The sequence below is a fragment of the Megascapheus bottae genome, chromosome 1, assembly GCF_031878675.1.
Source record: "Megascapheus bottae isolate mThoBot1 chromosome 1, mThoBot2.hap1, whole genome shotgun sequence".
Lineage (NCBI taxonomy): Eukaryota > Metazoa > Chordata > Mammalia > Rodentia > Geomyidae > Megascapheus > Megascapheus bottae.
In genome coordinates, this window is record NC_143509.1 from 59,149,125 (window position 1) to 59,168,858 (window position 19,734).

General features: G+C 37.4%; 1 protein-coding gene across 3 annotated transcripts in view; it reads left to right on the top strand.

Moving 5' to 3' along the window:
* Gsk3b (glycogen synthase kinase 3 beta) overlaps positions 1 to 19,734 on the top strand; it is a 131,540-nt gene that overhangs the window by 39,009 nt on the left and 72,797 nt on the right. For 2 of the 3 annotated variants that reach the window (XM_090345700.1, XM_090345683.1), the window contains exon 2: positions 9,539 to 9,732. In XM_090345700.1, coding sequence (XP_090201826.1) covers positions 9,539 to 9,732 — 194 coding nt within the window. Of the gene's footprint in view, positions 1 to 587; positions 734 to 9,538; positions 9,733 to 19,734 lie in introns of those variants that run through there. The other variant, XM_090345689.1, reaches the window with a different exon arrangement.

The window sequence follows — 19,734 nt, forward strand, 5'->3', positions numbered from 1 at the left end:
TATTTATTCATTACAGCTTTGCTTTGATTTCATTCCATTTCACAGAAGCTAGATAAAAAGAAAATGTACTTGATTGCAGATCCTTGTTTTAAAGTAAAATGATTTAAGGGTAGGCTCCTGAAAATTAACATGCTTCACTCTGACTTTCTGATTCGTTGTGTGGCTTAAAGTAAAATTCAGTCTTCAAAGAAGATTGAAAAAAAAAAAGTCAATTGGTGCAGTTTGATCGTTCGTTGGAGGAACATCGTTCTTTCGCTGCGCGACTGAGGCTCTCTGTTGCGCTCCGAGGACCAGTCCAGTACTTAGGCTTTGTGGTCAACGAAAATGGCCCGAGCCAAGCCGACTGCCCCTACGTCCACGGTGGGAAAGCGCCCCCCCGCGAACAGCTGGCCCGGCACCTGCGGGAGAGGGCCTCCTCCCCTACCTGCGGGCCAGGAAACCACCAGGCTGCAGACCAGGGGCTGTGGCGGTTTAAGCAATTCGTCGTTATGGAAATGGACCAAGCTTCTCATCCGGAAGCTGCCTTTTCAGAGGTGGGTGAGGGATCGCCCGGGTTTCAAAGCCCAGTTGAGGTTTCCGAGCAGCGCAGCAGCCGTTGGGGCGCTCCTGGAGGACTGCAGCGAACCTGGGGGGCTTGTGTGAAGATACCAATCTCTCTGCCATCCACACCAAGTCACCACCATGCCCAAAGGCATCCAGTTGGCTCGCCGGATGCGGGAGAAAGAGAACTTAAGTGAAGGCAGTTTTTATGGCATTTTGTAGTAAATTCTGTGAAATGCTTTGGTTTAAGTTCTGGTTAGAAATTGTTTACAATATATTGTGTTTGTACTTAAGTCATACCATCTTTCACTCAGAAGAGTGTGAAAAATGAGACTTTCCAGATCTCGGTGATGAGCACTGGCTCAGGAGTGACAAGTTGCTAATAAGCAGAAGAGATGGGTTATATTTCTTGTTTCTCTTGAAGCATGCTTCTGATGTTAGTCATTTTGTTGGGTAACTAGGTGTTAAGGGTCGTTTTGCCGTATAGCTGGTTATGATCAAAGTGTTTTAACAGTTGGGATTAAGTCTGTATACATCACTGAGGTTGAACGTGGACTTGCTCCAGAGTGAAGATATGTCTTTTTTTTTGGTTGGTTGTGGGGCTTGAACTCTGGGCCTGGGTGCTGTCCCTGAGCTCTTCAGCTCAAGGCGAGGGCTCTCCCACTTGAGCTACAGCGCTACTTCCGGTTTTCTGGTAGTTAATTGGAGATAAGAATCTCACAGACCTTTGTGTCCGGGCTGTCTTTGAACCGGGATCCTCAGATCTCAGCCTCCTGAGTAGCTAGGCTTACAGGTGAACGGGTGCCCGGCAATTCTTATCCACAGTGTAACTGCTGAATAGTTTTTTGTCTTTAAGCTTTATAGCTGTGTAAACACTATGTACATAACATTTTAAAATTAAATGACTTAATATTTACATACAAAATGAGTCAATTAAAATTAGTTGAAAACAAGCATAGGCAGTTCAAAATACAGAGTAGCTAGTTAGATACTCTTATCAAATAGTTGAGAATGTTCAGTTTTGTTGAATGTGGAAAGTTAATTTTAGTAGTTGAATTTTGTGTTACCTTTGTGGCATGATCCTTAGCAAAGTAGTGTTGTAGTGTACAAATGTTAGAGTGAACAGATCTGAATTCTGTAGGGTATGCTTATTGAAAGGGTTACTTGGGTAAATTAACAAACATTTTAAAATACCTTATAATCTTCCATTTATTAAATGATTGTTCTCTGTTTTATAAGATTGTTGTAGGATCATATCGTATATTCTTTCACAGAGTGTAGCTGAAACAACATTAAGAATTGCTTTGGGATGTTTATTAAGAATATAATTTGGGGGCTGGAAGTTCGGCCTAGTGGCAGAGTGCTTGCCTAGCATGCACAAAGACCCAGGTTCAATTCCTTGGTACCACCTACATAGAAAAGCCACAAGTGGTGCTGTGGCTCAAGTGGTAGAGCTCTATACTGGAGAAAGTCCAAGTACAGTGCCCAGGCCTTGAGTTCAAGCCAGGACTGGCAAAAATAACCAAACAAACAGAGAAAAAGAAAAAGAATATAATGTTGTCAGCCCCACTTTGTATCCATTGGCTTTGGGGGAATAGAATTTTGTAGTAGGGGGGAATAGAATATTGCAGAATATTTTTTACTAAACTCTCCCAAGTGAATTTCTTACATTTATTGTGAGTGGTGCTTACAAATTGTAAATCAGTTTCCAAAGAATAGCATACTGATAAATATTGTAAATAGATCATAGATATGTCTTCCCAGTTTCATTGTTGATATTCCTAAGGAAACAGTTATTTGGAAGAGTGTTCTATGATAGAGTAATTTTTCTACCTATAAATAGATAAACATATACCAGATTGGGTCTTTTGTTTTAGCTACTTATCTCTTTGTCCTCAGTAAGTTCTCCATTCTGTTTTACTACTGGTAAAGGCTTTTCTATTTGCCTTCTCCCCATCAGTTTATATTTGACCAATGGCAAATATGGAAAGAAGTAAAAGCACTACTTACTTTTGACATGTAGTCAGCTCCCAAATCCTAGTAATTCTGCTTAAATGGTTCTGTAAATTGAGTAACAAACATTTGCTGAACACTTCCCTTGTGCTAAATGTTATTCTGATAAACAGTAGGTAAATGAAATGATACCCCTCTCTGGCATTCTCTAAGCATTTCCTAATCACGAAGTGGGGGCTCCGCAATACTTTGGTCCTTATTGAAGATAAGGCTCGCTCAGGCTGGCTTTGAACCTCAGTCCTCAGATCTCAGCCTCCTGAGTAGTTAGGATTATGGGTGTGAGCCCCCAGGGCCTGGCAATACTAATAATTTTCATAGGTATAAAATGCCATGGAGATGCTTTGTGTCTGCCTTGTAGTCACAAGATGGCATACTGGTTTCTCTGGAGTTTTGTTGCCATCTTATTATCTTCTGTTATCTAAAATCTTTGTGAGGTAAAGGAAGATTTTTAGTCAATTGTTATAGTTTCAGTTCCCTACAGCATAGTCAATGAAGAAATTTTTGGATTGTTTCATAACTTGCTTAGTATGTTCAGTGGTATGGTTAATATTCTCTAAAAGTCTCAGTTGTTGCTTTTTCTTAGCCTTGAATCTTATGAACTGACCTTAAGGGAGGACCCCTTCCCTTACACACACACACACACACACACACACACACACCCCACAACAACATCAAATTAATGGCTTTGTTAAATCAACAAAGTATGTTCAACATTGAAATTTGATCATATAAAATTAGAATCTCAGGACCAGACTCCTCCCTCCCGTGCTTAAATATTCTTAATTTTAAACTGGCATTTTAACATTTCACTGATTATTCTACATTGAACAGTTTGTTTAAATCAGGGTGGGTTGTTTTGAAGAGTTACTTCTAAAGACCTAATAAATATCACAACAAGATGTTCTTTATAAGTCTTGTGTTTGAGAAATTGGAGAAGTAGGCCATGTATCATTTCAGAATATGACTTAGTTGGCTAAAGCTTTAAAAAAAATTACATCCTATGTAATTGTTTACTAGAAAGTGTTTGCTGTATGCCTTCTTTCCATTGTTTCATGATTTATCATGGTTTATTTATTTGAGATTTCTCTGTTGTGGTAGAAAGCAAAGGATATAATTCTGTTTTCTAATTATAGCAGGAAACCACATGAGTAGATTCCAATTGTTACAGAGGTTCTCTTTAAGTCTTCTGGCCAGGGAGAGAGCCTGGAACTTAAATAATTCCCATTGATCTGCTGTTGCACTTGACAGTGACTTTCTGAAGACTAGTTTTTAGTATAAATTGACCAGTATGTCATGTAATTAGTATGAGAATCACTGTACCATGTATTGTTGGGAACAATATTAGGCAAAGTCCTTGCCTTTTTTGTTGTTGTTGTTGTTCATGGGGCTTGAACTTTGAGCTAAAAGGGCTGAGCTCTTTAGCTCAAAGCTAGTGTTCTACCACTTGAGCCACAGTGCCACTTTTGGGATTTTTATTTTTTAAATGAGGATTTTGTTTTATTTGCAAGCAATGCTGTGCTGTTGTAAAAACAAAACAAAACAAAACAAAAAACCCAGTTCTCATGACAGATGTTAAACTGTTTGAATGTGATTAAGTTGTTTTAATTAAAATATTTTTTTCTTTTTCTAGTCCTGGGCTTGAGCTCAGGGCCTGAGCACCGTCCTTGGGCTTTCTCAAGGCTAGAGCTCTACCACTTGAACCTCAGCACCACTTCTGCCTTTTTTCTATGTATGTGGTACTGAGAAATCGAACCCAGGTCTTGGTGCATGCTAGGCAAGCACTCTACCAGTAGGCCAAACTCCCAGCCCCTAAGTTGTTTTGAATCAATCCTTCCTCCCCCCCCACCCCCCCAGTCTTGGTTTTGCTTCATACAACCAATTTCTTACCTCCACCTTCCTAGTAGCTGGGACTTTAGGTTTGCCCCACCCTGCCCAATTGTGTTTGTGCCCAGTTGTGTTTTCGTACACACATGGACACCCACAGACCCTAAGTCCACGTCAGCTGAGAGTCTCACATACTTTCTTGCCTGGTTCGGCTTTGAACTAAGAGTGTGAACCACCATACCTAGCTTAAATGTTTAATTTTCAAGGACCTTTTCGTGTGTGTGTGTGTGTGTGTGTGTGTGCGTGTGTGCGCGTGTGTGTGTGTGCGTGCGCCAGTTGTGGGGCCTGAACTCAGGGCCTGGGCACTGTCGTTGGGCTTTCTGAAGGCTAGAGCTCTACCACTTGAACCACAGCACCATTTCCATTTTTTTTTTCCCTATGTATGTGGTACTGAGGAATTGAACCTGTGTCTTTGTGCATGCTAGGCAAGCACTCTACCACTAAGCCAGATTCCTAGCCCATAATTTTAAGGACTTTTTGAGGATGTAAGTTTGAAAATTTAAAGTTCCTTAAGTATCAATTGGAAACAGATCTCTTACTAAATTGCTTGGAGCAAGTAATTTAGGCTAAAAAATGTAGTAAATTGTTCATTCTTCATTTCCTGTTATTCTGGGGCTGATCTTTTTATATTATATTAGCAGAAATCTCCATGGGGGGCAGGGAATTGGAAAAAGGACATAAAGTTGGTTTTGTATCCTTTAAAAGACTGTAAAGTAAAACAGAGGCAGTGCCAGGCATGTAAAGAATTGTGCTAAAGTTCTCATTATCATTTTATTTCATGTGAATAGTAGACAATTTTATACACACACACACACACACACACACACACTCTTGCACATACTGTAGGTATTGGAGTAGATAAGGCAATGAATCAGAAAGTTCCTTGAAGCAATGCCATTTTATAGTAGTTACTTTATTGCTAAGTTACCCTTTCACGGTAAGCAGTGGCATACTTTGCCTTGGCACACTAGTGGCAGACTGCCAGTGCTAGTAGTGTTCATGCCAAGTCATCCCTGGTATTACCCTGTAGTTTTTTTCAGCTCTGTTATTTCACATCTTTGGTTTGACAGTCGGAAAGAACTTGATGTTTTCTGAATAAAAATTCCAGAATGCTTGAAGTCTTTGGAGAGCTTAAGAGAGCTCCATCGCTCTTAGTTTATCTAGTTTAATGTTTGATAATACTGGAGACAGAGTTTCCTGCTGTTTCTCTTTTTGAAGGAAAACAGAGCAAAAATATTAATTCCTATTACCATGTTAAGTACATTTCTCTCAGTGTAAGAGGGTGAGAATTGGTCTGTATCTACATTCAGTGCCCTTTTAAGATTAAGAGGCCTCAAGAATCTCTTTCAGTGGTAGCATAGTTATAGCCTTCCCGTTTAATCTTTCCCTTGTGCTTTTAATATTTCAGCAGAATTATTTCATTTGTACTCTTTCCCATTTGAAATCATCATGCTGGGACAGATATTCCCAGACTTAGTAGCTGGAATGGTGAATGCTAGACACAGTTTGTGGCAGGTATATTTTATATTCCTTTTCAAATCCCCTGGAATTTAAAGACATTCCTAGAAGTATAATCTGAGGAGGCAAGTGGGGGAGGTTATCACAATTGCTTCTATGGCTTAAGTTATTATACTAGAGCAAATAGAAAACAGTGACTCTTGTGTTCTTTATGAAATAACATCACACAGTAGAAAGACCTAAATTGGTTGAACTACATAGTAATGCTCATTTTTAATTAGAATTGTGAAGTACTGCAACCATTCTTTAATGTCTGTGAACTTTGACATTAATTAAGATAATGATGCTTTGTTTATGAATTAGGCCTGTTCGACTTTGTGAGCAACTTGTTCAGTGGATTTTTTTTTTTTTTTTTTTTTTTTTGGTTGTGGGGCTTGGACTCTGGGCCTGGGGCGCTGTCCCTGAGCTCTTCAGCTCAAGGCTACCACACTATCCTCTGAGCCACGCTGCCACTTCCTGTTTTCCTGTGGTGCACAGGCATTAGTGCCCAGGTGGGCTTTGAACCTTTGAATGTTGATCCTCAGATCTCAACCTCCTGAGAAGCTAGGATTACAGGTGTGAGCCACTGTGCCTGGCCTGAGTGGAATTATTAATTCAAAGTTTTTTACATCTTTGGTGATTTTAATTTAGATGACTTAGGAAAAAGATTGTTTTAAAATTTGAAATTTCTGCTTTTTATCTTCTGGGGCAGTTGGATTATAAGAATTTGGATTTAATCTTTCTGGATTTCAACTTGTTATTTTTCTTTGTTTAGAGTTTAAATTCAGAAGACTGAATCTTCAAGAATGCAGAAATGCTGGAAAAGAAAGGTTTAATTTTCAAATAAGAAAGAAAGAAACTTATGATAGCATTTATGTTAAGACTTAACCTTTTTGGAGGGATGGGACATAGCTTAGAACTCAGTGAGATTAAACTAGGCTTTTAGCAAATGTATCTAAGATTTATTTTTTTCTTTTTCATATTTTTTATTGTAATTAATAGAAGGGTTACATTATATTCACTAGATAGGAGGTGAATTACTTCACAAACATTGATACCCTTTCTCATGTGATAGTCCCCATTTCCCTCCCCCTCCCCCAACCCCCCACTCATCTTGATTTCCCCCCTTGCCTATCCAATTTCAAATAACCAATTAAGCATATATAAAATATATCAGATAACAAGGTGAAATATTGTAACAATATTTATTTTATGTAGAGTTGAGACTCAGTGAACATTTGAAAATTTTGAGCACTTAAGTTGGCTTTTGCTGAGAGCTGAATGTATTCAAAGCATACCTAATGCTTTAAATGAACATTTTGTAGCCATAAGATTTGAGTTGTCTTTCCACAGGTGGTATTGTGCTAACTTGTGATTTGTGCTAATTAATGATGATACTTGATGGGTGTTTTACCTTGGAACTAAAGGCATACATGTTCAAGACATCCAACCATGACACTATTTGTAAATCACTTATCATATGTATAAACTATTTATTGCTTTTACTTATTGCTTTTGTATCTTTCATAAACTAAACTTTTAAGCAAGCAAAATTGTCAGTCACACAGACATTACTTATTAGCATTTGTCTGTATTAATACTTGATGAATGTAAATGGATATAAATACTGGTTATAGTATGCCAGCAACACTTTGAATATTCACTATCAAGCAATTTTTATCTGATAGGGGAAGTGCTTATAAGATACTATTTTTCTCTCATAAGGTTATGTGAATTTAGGTACTGTGTGACTACAATATAATGGGAGAGTAATAGAAAAAGCATCGTTTAGCTAATGAGTCCAAGGAACTTAAATTTTACTGAGATTAATTTCAGACATTTCAGGAAAGTAAGAAGGAGAAGGCGTACTACCTTAAAAATTCTAGTCTCTAGAACCTGTTTTTATTCCAAAATCCTGACAAGAACAATTTAAACTTTAAAAAATCAGATGCTAAATAGTTGAAAATAGGTGAAGAAGTCAAAGAATAAGATGATTTTGGACTGACTATCCCTACTTGTTAAGTAACATGTGGCTCTAGAGCTTGAATTGGGGAGCCCTTGGCTTGTTGCTATAGATGAGGAAAAACCAAGAAAGAAGAAGGTAAGTGGGCCCTGAGTGAGCAGGACCACACTGGTAAACTACTTTTAGAATGGGTTTGATTTTGTTTTTAGGTTTTACATTTATTAATCCCAAATTTAAATTCTTCCCATCTGACCATTCTCCAAAAGATACTGTGTTAATTTTATTTTTTAAAGGAAAAGGTACAGGGAAGAAAAAAAATTCAAAATCTTGCCTCCATAAAGATAGAATGTTCTCAGTAGAATTAGCATATTTAGATATTTTCAGCTGTACATATTTTATTTTCAGGTGAAAGACCTCAAAGCAAGAACTGAGTCCTTTATATTTACATATAATTCCTGATAGGTCCATTATTTGTATATGACTTTAGGCAAATTAGCATTCTTCCTTTCACCTTGTTATTTATTTTTATTCTGAGACTGGGACCCAAGCACATCTGATGCATTCACTCATTGGCTGGTGCTCTACCACCTGAGTCATACCTCTAGCCCCCATTGTTGTTTATTGAGATAATGCCTTGCTGTGTAGCCCAGACTATTCTCAAACTTAGAATGCCTCTCCCTGCCAAATGCTGAGATTACAGATAGGTGTCACTACTTTTGGCTTTCTTACTACTTTTAATATAGGAACAGTATATTTATTTCATGAGAAGTTTTTATTCCTAGAAAATAATGTTTTGTTTTATAGATCATATATTTTATGTATGTATAATAATAATAATGTATAGATTAAATATGCTACCTGATCTGTAGAGTAACTGGATGGTGGTTAAAGATGCTTATCATTAAAACAATTCTGTATTAGAACCTAAGATGAGCATTTAAAAATGATTTGTAGTGGTCGGGTGCTGGTGGCTCACGCCTATAAACTTAACTACTCAGGAGGCTGTGATCAAAGGATCATGGTTCAAAGCCAGCCTGGGCACTAAAGTCTGTGAGACTTATCTCCTACTACCAGAAAACCAGAAGTGGCGCTGTGGCTCAAGTGGTAGCCTTTAGTTGAAGAGCTCAAGGACGGCACCCAGACCCAGAGTTCAAGTCCCATGACCGACCAAAACAAACAAAAAAAGTTCTTTAAAAGGAAACATTTCTGTATTAGAACCTAAGATGAATATTTTAAAATGATTTGTAGTAGCTGGTCACTGGTGGTTCACTCCTGTAATCCTAGCTACTCAAGAGGCTGAGATCTGAGAATGGCAGCCCGGGCACGAAAGTCCTTGAGATTTTTACCTCCAATTACCCCCCCCCCCCAGAAAAAAAAAAAGGAAATGATCTTGTGGCTCAAGTGGTAGAGTACTAGCCTTGAGCTGAATTGCTCAGGGACAGTGCCAAGGCCAGAGTGCAAGCCTCATTACCCATAACAAAAAATCAAAATAAAAGATTTGTAGTAAGGACATAGTTTACTTTATATGCTTAGACAGTTTTTGTAGTATTATTTTGTTTAGTTCTTTATCTTTTTAAATACATCTCTCTCTCCCTCTCTCTCCTTCTCTCCCCCCCCCCCCCGCCCCGTCCCCCTCTCTAGGAGATAAGGATGGCAGCAAGGTGACCACAGTGGTGGCAACTCCTGGGCAGGGTCCAGACCGGCCACAAGAAGTCAGCTACACAGACACTAAAGTGATTGGAAATGGATCATTTGGTGTGGTATATCAAGCCAAACTCTGTGATTCAGGAGAATTGGTTGCCATCAAGAAAGTATTGCAGGACAAGAGATTTAAGGTAAGACTTTGGAGTATTTAATGTGTTTTGTTGCTGTTTTGATGCATGTAAAAGACTGATTTCAGTTGCTTCATTTTGCTTAATATTTCATCTGTTGTGTTAATTTTTGTTTAGCTTGATTACTATAGCTACTTAATTTCTAGTTATATATTTTATAGTGATAAACTTAACCAAAGATGAACATTTTTGTAAACCTTGCTAAGTGAGGCTATAAAATCCTATGAAAATTAATCCTTCCTTGCATTGTGCTTTACTGGTGTGAGAGATTAGAGAAGCATTGACTGGTGCATTTGATACAGTTGAATATGTTTCATATTGAATAAGTCCTTCCATCCTTGCAGCACTGTCACCCCTTCCCCACTCCATAACACTTCATCATTCTCTGATGCCTTCCCTTTTCCTTGTACCCCTAGGAACCTGAAGTAACACACTATATGCATGGAAATGATATTTTTGTATTGTGTAGTGGAGTCAGGAGAACTATGCTTCAGTTATAGCTCTGCTAGTAACAAGCCCTGCTGATGTCCTCTCTTCTATTTCTCTTACTTACGCAACATTTTACTGAGAGATTCCCATGTACTGAAGACTATGCTAAATGTTCAATCGAGTGAAATAAAGTGATTACTATTCTGAAATAGCACTCTGATGTTTACTGCTCTAAACTGCCTAAAATACTCTAAAGAGAGGGGCAGGAGTTTGGCCTAGTGGTAGAGTGCTTGCTTAGCATGCATGAAAACCAGGGTTCAATTCCTTGATACCACAGACATAGAAAAAAGCTGGAAATGGTGCTGTGGCTCAAGTGGTAGAGCTTTAGCCTTGAGAAAGCCCAAGGACAATGCTCAGGCCCTGAGTTCAAGCCCTAGGACTGGCAAAAAAAAATACTCTAAAGAGGTTTTGCTTTGATGTGTGTGCGTGTGCATGCATTCACTGTCCATTAGCCTTTTTGCTTAAGGCTAGCGCCCTCCAGTTGAGTCATAATTGTACTTCCAGCTTTTTGGTGGTCAGTTGGAGACAATAGTCTCACAGATTTTTCCAGTCCAAGCTGGCCTTATTCCAGAGCCTTCCTACATTGTAGCATCACTGAATCATTCCTCCCCCCCCAAAAAAAATCCCAGTGCTTCATCTCACTCTATTGTAATATTTGTATACACAAAAGTTGTATACATACAATATCTTGTCATATACAGATCTTGTAAACGTCTCCAGTTGCCCCAATAACAGCCTTTACCGCAAAAGAAAATTCTGGCTTTTGGGCAGTTAATTAAAGACAAGAATTACATAGACTTTTCATGCTTAGACTAGCTTTGAACATCAATCCTTGGATCTTAGCTTTTTACTTAAGTAGATAGGATTGTAACACCCAGCTTTTTTGGTCTTTTTTTTTTTTTTTTAAACTACCTAAATTGGCTCAGATATGGCTATTGAAAGTCCTTTCAAATTAACTCTTGAGGCCTCCGAGCCAACAAACTGTAAGTGTGAATTCATGGCTTATGAGTATATGCACATGCTCATGTGTGCCTACAGTAGGCAGTTAGTAAGAATGTGAATGTGTTTATACGTGTTTATGTATATAGGCACCCATATGATCCAGGAATAAGATATTTTCCCTTTTGTTCAAGTCTATTCTGTGTTTATTCCTAAAGATTTTAATTGTGTTTATTGTTAGAATATATACATGCTAAAAAGTAGGCTACCTTACACTAAGAAAGCTGTTTTTCTTACTCTTCCATTTTAGAACATTCTTTGTTCTTCTTTAATGTTAACTGTATAAGTAGTTGGGATGAAAATACAAAATCTGATACATTGACCAACTTGTTTCTCTTGGTTATCACCAAACAATACCAGTTTCTTAAATTTAAGAATAGTTTGTACTTGGGGTTGCATTAAATAGTTAGGTATGTTAAGAGAAAAGATTGTAATAGGATCTTGTTCTTGCCCAGTTAAGTAAACCTGTTTCTTAGTAAACTGTTTAGTAATCCTGGTGACATGAGAGATAGTGTGTGTTGGTGAAAAGATGAGGAGGATAATGGTTGAGGGGGGCATCCAAAGAGTAGTTATACCTATATTAGCACTGAACTTTTAAAATAATTTTGTATGATAGCTTCATTTTAATACTATTTTGTGTACAGTTTGAATGTTCATTTTATTATGACATATTACTTCACTCAAACAATCTACTTCACATAGGCCCTTTGAAAGTGCTTAATAGAATATTAAATAAAGTTCAACTAGATCCCTAATCAATGGAGAGTTTTAGCATTAAAACAAGGAATTGATCAGTCAGCCCCCAAAACTACTTATGCTTGTCATGGTCAGCATTTCCAATTTGAAACTCAGGAAGTTGCATTTTTAATTACTTAGTGATCTTAGCTTCCATAACAATTTCAGTTTTCCTTTGTACCAACTCTTAGATTTTAAGGTCTCCTGCTTGTTTTCACTTGTTTTGTGGGTAAAACATTAGATGATTTAAAGTGTTATTGTTGATTTGATGTAGATTGTAGCTCTAGTTTTCTGTTTTTTTCCATTTTTTTTGGTTTTTGTTCTTGTTTTTGGAAATGTACCCCAGGATCTTGCACATACTGAGCAGACATGCTACTACTGATCTAAAATCCACAGCTTCAATATATGTGTGCATATTCTCTTTTTAAAATTAAAAAAAAAAGGGCCGGGAGTTTGGCCTAGTGGTTAAAGTGCTTGCCTAGCATGCATGAAGACCCAGGTTCGATTCCTCGGTACCACATACATAGAAAAAAAAAAAGCCTCAAGTGGTAGAGCTCTAGCCTTCAGAAAGTCCAAGGACAGTGCTCAGGCCCTGAGCTCAAGCCCAGGACTGGCAAAAAAAAAAAAAAAAATTTAAAATTAAAAAAAAATTGAGGGGGGAGGTCGGTCATGGGGCTTGCACTTTGGGCCTGAGCTCTTAAGAGCTCAAGGCTAATGCTCTACCACTTGAGCCACAGCACCACTTCTGGTTTATTGGAGATAAGAGTCTCATGGACTCTACGCTCAAGCTGGCTTTGAACCGCCATTGTCACATCTTATCCTCCTGAGTAGCTAGGATTACAGATGTGAGCCACTGGTGTCTGGCTGTGTATCCTTTTTTAAAAAAGAAATTTTAAATAGTTATACAAAAGGATTGTAATTTCATAAGCCAGATTATGAGCACAATGCATCTTGATTGTGACTCTTCATTGTTCTCCCCTGTCTTTTCCAGTCCCATCCATACCTTCACGTTATATAGTTCAACTTTCAGATGATGTACATTGAATACAGTGACTGAATTTTCCAACTTTCAAATGATGTACATTGGATATAGTGACTGAATTTTTCCACTCTTGCCCTCCATTCATCTCAGTATTTTTCAGAGCCAACATAGTGGGTTTGAAGACATGCACATATCTATTAACTTGATGGACTTCAGTTTTATCATCTGCAACATGGGATTACTATTGCTCTACCAGTGATTCAGCCCAGTGTTTGCCATATAAAATAAAGTAAATATTAGTGTATGTTTCTTTTTTTCTCACCTTCAGTGTTATGTGAATTAAATGAGACTATTATGAGGACTTTTCTGTCTTAAAACACCTTACAATACATTTTTGGTATGAGGGTGGGTGAGGTCTTTTAGTTCTAAGGAGACCACCATTGAGGAAAAAAGATGATGTTTGTTTTGGGCCTCTATATCTAGAAAGGAACTTCTGAGTCATGTAGTGATTTGTAATAATTCAAGGAATTCTTAATCTGTTTTCCAAACAGCTGTACTATTTTACAACCCTGTATCAGTGGATAAGTATTAATTTCACCGAACTGTCTAAAACACTTGAAAAAAATTAAACCCAACTTGGTGGGTATAGGGGTTTCAGCACCATGTGTGTTTGCGTGTGTGCGTGCGTGCGTGCGTGTGTGTGTGTGTGTGTGTGTGTGTGTGTGTGTGTGTGTGTGTGTGTTACTGGAGATTGAACTTAGGTCCTCACTCATGGAGAGCAAGTGACTACATGGCTAGTCCTCTTTGTCAAATTAGTTTACATTTTTCTAGTGATTAATGATGTTAACATGCTCTAATGTGTTCACTCATTGGCTATTTGTATGTCTTCTTTGGAAATAAATCTTTTAATGTTTTAATTGTTTTTTTTTTAAATTACAAGTTCAAAAAATTATTTGCCTCTTTTTGGAAGTTTTTTGACAGGAAAATGAGTAGAATGAATAGACAATTCCCATAAAACCTCCTCCTACTTTCCCCAACTTTCTAGTATTAATAATACCTTCATGTGGGGTTATACATTTATTATAATCTGTAGGCCAATACTCATACATTATTCACTGGATATTTATGCATGTTACATGTATCATTCTTTTTTTTTTTATAACTGAGTAGTGTACTATTGTAGGGTGTATATGTACCACAGCTTGTTTATCCATTCACCTACTAAAGGACATGTGGTAGTTGTTCAGATAGAGCAGTTTGAATATCCATGTGTAGATTTTTCTGTGGCACAAAAATTTTATTTCCAGTAAGCCAGACCCAAAGGAACATTGCCTTAATGGTTTCCCTCATTTGTAATAATTAGTACACATCTAGGACTCTCCTAGCAGAGGATTACAATAGCTCAAAAGCTAACTACATGAGATTATATAGAATGAGACTAAATGAAAGGATCTCTGGGTTATGGAAATATGAACTTTATCTTGTGCGATTGTTGTCCTTAATGTACTATGTTATTTCTCTTCTCTTTTTTTTTTGCTCTTTGGTTAATCTCATATTGTTATTGTATCTGATTTTGTTACCTGGTACATTGTATATTTGTTTATTTGAAATAGGGAAGGGAAGGGGGAAATCAAGATGATTGGGAGGGAGTGGGGGGAGGGAAATGGGGACAAAAACATGAGAAGAGGTATTAATGTATGAGAAGTAATGCACCTGCTATCTGGTGAATGTAAGTGTAACCCCTCTATACATTACCCTGACAATAAAAAATAAAATATAAAAAACAATTCTTTCCATTAAATAAATACTTGAGGGTGTAGTTGCTCTAATCCTGGGTATATTTTGAAGGTAGAGCCAACAAGATTTCTTGACAGGTGATATGAGGTCAGAGAAAAAGAAGAATGCTCACTTAAAGGCTTTTAGCCTGAGTAAGTGAGAAAGTATTGCAATATAAGGCTGTGGGTGGCATAGATTTAAGGGAGCCTGAGTTCTGCCTTGGAGGAATTTGATCCTCCTACTTAAACTTTTCATGTAGCTTGGCTTATATGTACATTCTAATGCATCAAGAGTGGTTGTTGAGATGGAGTCTCACTTTTTGCCCCTGATGGCCTTGGACCTTAAGCCCCCCATCTCTACCTTATGAGTTGTACTATTCTTGAGTAATAAAGGTGAATGCCACCACAGTCACTCTGAATTATAAACTCTTTCAATATTGAGGTCTTCTGTATTGCCATTGTATGCTTCAGTAATAGAACAGTAAATGAAAGGTGGGATGAAATTGAGTTCCAGTTCACTGTGGTGGTTTACAGCATGAATCTGACACATCTGGTTTAATTTTTGTTCATCTTTTTGCTAGCAAGTTCGTTGTGTATCCTGCAATTCCTCTAAAATGAGCATTCTAGTCTTGGTTATTTGAGACATTTATAGAGATAATTAAATGAAGTTACAAAGATAATGTTCTTGATGTAGTACCGGACTCAGTAAATTCTCAATATTTTTTTAATTGTTAGTGTTATGCTTATGCTTATTATTGCTAAAGTACTGTACTGGATATGTAGTATCGAAAGACTGTGAATTATTAACTTAGATGCATAGTCTTCTCAAATGAGGCATTCAAGGAGCTGATTTCTGAAGTAGCTGACAGGAAATAGAATTCATTTACTTTTTTTTTTTTTTTAGCCCATGAAGGAATCCTTTCTCCCCCCACCAAAAAATCTTCATTCTCCTTTGTTTCTGTAGTCTATTGAGGCTCTCCTCTTACAACTTTGCTCATTCTCAATCATTTTTTTTTTACAGTGCATAGGCTTTATTTGAATTCTAATACAAACAAAACATCTACCAATCCACTCATGCCCAACTATGCAAATAATTTGGTAAATAATAGACAGCAGATAAACAGTGAATGTGTTTGGGAACATCAAACACTGAGTAGAGTTGATAATAATAGGGTATTGCTAGGATCTCTTTTTCTTTTTTCTTTTTGGTCAGGATAATATATAGTAGAGGTTACAGTTACATTCATCTTCTTACACATTGATACCCCTTCTCATGTTTTTGTCCCCATATCCTTCCCCTAACCCCTTCCCTTTCCTATTTCAAATAAACAAATGTATATACAATATAGCAGGTAACAAAGTCAGATACAGTAACAATATGAGATTAACCATAAGGGCAAGAAAAAAAAGAGAAGAGAAATAACAGTACATTAAGAACAACAATCACACAAGATTCATTCTTAATCTTTTATATTGATTCTCTCCTGTTTTAAGTGTAAGTCATTCCTAGCTAATGCTCTTTCTTGAGGCATATGTGGTACTACTGTGTATAGTCCATTTCCTGACCAGTTTTTTTTTTTGGGGGGTGGTGGCATAAGTTTTCTGCTTTTTGGAAATCTAGCCAAATTTAGTCATTTCTTACTCTGTAAATAGTTGTTAGATACTGTATGGCTTCAAGTACCATTCACATTGAGGTTACTTTTTGGAACATACAACTATTATGTTTCATTTCGTTTCAAACTGAACATGTGCTAAGATGAATTCATTCTTTCCTGCTCCCCAACGTTCTATGCCAGTGGACTCCACTGCCAAGGACCTCTGAAAAGTCACCTCCCCATACATCATCAATCCAACAGCAATAGGTGGTCAGTTAACTGTTGACTTTTCTCTCAGATTTATTTTTTCCATAAATTTTTTTTCACTATTTCTACCTAATTACTGCCATAGTTTTTCTGATTTCATTTTTCTTTTTTGCCAGTTTTGAACTCAGGGCCTGAGCACTGTCTATGGCCTTTCTCAAGGCTAGCGCTCTACCAGTTGAGCCACAGCACTACTTTCTATATATATGGTAACCAAGGAATCAAACCTGGGTCTTTGTGCATACTAGGCAAGCACTCTATCACTAAGACAAACTCCTGGCCCCACCCTAGTTTTTATCATCCCATATCTCTTTTTAAAAGCATTGTTCATAGTGATCTTCCTAAAATAACTGTCTTATCGGTGTTTTTTTTTTCTTTTTTCTTATTTTTAACAACCTATTAATATTTAATATTATATATCATATGTGCAATATAGTATATTATGCATTATATTGTATTCTAACATATACTTTCTTATATAACATTAATATAAAATATAGTATATCATACATATATATGTCTATATATTTTATATATCTCACTGTTCATCCTTATCAGTGGTTTTTTTTTATAGCTTATAATATTTAAAGTTTTCAGTCTTTTCTAAGACTAACTGACCTTTCTGAGGAATTTCACCAAGAAATAATGTGCTTTTATTCTCTTCTGTGTCCAGTAGCTTAATGCATTTTCTGATTAAGCTAGACTTAATCATACTTTGTTACAGTTCCTTTCATAAAATATGAAAGTTTTGAACACTGAATTTTTATATTTTTGGAAGAAAATATACATGAAGTTATTTTGAGATTTTTCGAAATTTATTTTGGTTTATTTTTGTTGGTTGTGGAGCTTTGAACTCTGGGCCTAGGCACTATGCCTGAGCTCTTCAGCTCAAGGCTATCACCCTACCCCTTGAGGCACAGAGCCACTTCTGGTTTTCTGGTGGTTAATTGGAGATAACCTGGATTTCAGTGGTTGGGATGGCTTTGAACCATGACCCTCAGATCTCAACCTCTTGAGTAGGATTGTAGGTGTGAGTCACCGTACCTGGCTAATTTTGATATTTTTTAAATCCAATTTTAGAGTCTTTAGGGGTTTTGATTTACTGTGGAATCAAGCCTTTAGATATAAGCACTGATTTGATACTAGTGTGATAACCAAAAGTGGAAAATAGAACTTGGATAAAATCCTCATCTTTAGAAGAATTTAAGACAAAACCTTTGAAGTGAATGCTATTATACTAATTTTTAATTTTTTATTGTTATTATAAAGGTGATGTACAGAAGGGTTACAGTTATATAAGTTAGGTTAAGAGTATATTTCTTTTGTGTGTGTGGGGGGGTGTCAGGGGCTTGAACTAGGCCTGGGTGCTGTCTCTGAGCTCTTCAGCTCAAGTCTACCACTGCTACCCTTGAGCCAAGCTCCACTTCCTGTTTTCTAAAGGTTAATTGGACATAAGAGTGTCAGTCTCAGGTCCTTTTGTGCCTGGGGTGGCTGTGAATCTTGATCCTCAGATCTCAGCCTCCTGAGTAGCTGGGATTACAGGCAGGAGCCACCGGCTGGCTAAGAGTACATTTCTTTTTAGACAGTGTCATCTCTTCCCTTGCTCTCTCTCTGTTTTCCCCTCCAGTCCTTATTCATTGTGTTATTCATTTTCAACATAATATCTAATGAGCACCACTGCTGCATTTGTCCACCAGTTGTCCCTCCATATACTATCACTTTTGAAAGTGGAGTTTTCTATAGTGAGGAGAAAAGATCTCCTGATAGAATAAGCTTTGATGAAGATGATAGACAGCCATACATTAAGCCATGGCATTAAGCTTGCAGATTGTCTCTTCATCTAAAATTGACTTTTCTTAACTGAACTTTACGTATTTTTGTGAGATTCCTTCTGGGAATCTCTTGACTGCATGCTTCCAGCTTCCAGAAATTTTTCTTCTTTAAGTGTGTGGTGGCAAGTCATGTAAAAATGGACAAAAGCCTCTGTATCTGTGAGTTAGAATCTGTTGCAGGGATAACATACTTAAAGGAAGGAAAAGATTTATTTTGGCTATGGCTTTACAGTTTTTATTTCATGTCTCTCTGGCTTCGTTGTTTCTAGACTCGTAGAGAGGAGGTCCTAGCAAGAGGGCATTGTGTAGCGGAGCTGCTCATGGCATGTTGTTTTGGAAGCAGTGACAGGGAAACAGGAAGGTATGGGGGAATATACATTTTCCCTCCATAATCTACTTCTCCTAGCTAGGGCCACATTCCAATAATGCCATTATCATGTTATGAATTTATCAACATATGAACCAGTTGTTTAGATCATAGCTTCTCAATCATTGAACTCCTCAGCTGGAGACAGAGCCTTAATTAAACATTTCGGGGGAGGCAGCATTTCATATCCAAACCACAACAGTTTACATAAAAGATGGAAATATTTGAGTGGTTATTGGTTAAAGGAAAATAATTTATATAATGGTTATTCTGTCTAGTTATTTTTATTTTTAAATTGTTCTTGCCAGTCCTGGAGCTTCAACTCAGGGCCTGGGCACTATCCTTGGGGTTTCTCAAGGCTAGCACTCTACCACTTGAGCCACAGTACCACTTCCAGCCTTTTCTGTGTATGTGGTACAAAGGAATCAAACCCAGGGCTTTGTGCATGCTAGGTAAGCACTCCACCACTAGGGCACACTCCCGGCCCAGTTATTTAATTTTTTAAGTGAGATAGAATAATTCTAGGTACTTGAGGCTGAGATCTGAGGATCATAGTTTGAAGCGAGCTTGCCCAAGCAGGGAAATCTATGAGACTCTTATCCCTGATTAACTACCAAAGAGCTGCAACTGGAGATATGGCTCAAGTGGCAGAGTGCTAGCCTTTAGCAAAAAAGCTCAGGGACAGCGCCCAAGCCCTGATTTCAAGCCCCACAACTGGCACAAAAATAATAAAAAGAGAATTTACTAGTATTTGTTGTCTTTGCTTTATAAAAGATATACCTTTATAGACAGGTCATTCTGTAGGTAATAGATTTCAGATTTGTGGGGTTAATGATTGGGGATTTCTTTACCATTAAGGTATAGTCCCCTAGCCAGATTTCTGATTTTTACCACGTCCCTAAACTGAGATAAACTATACATTGTAGTTCTGTTCATAGAAAAATAATTAAAACAAATTTCACTGTCT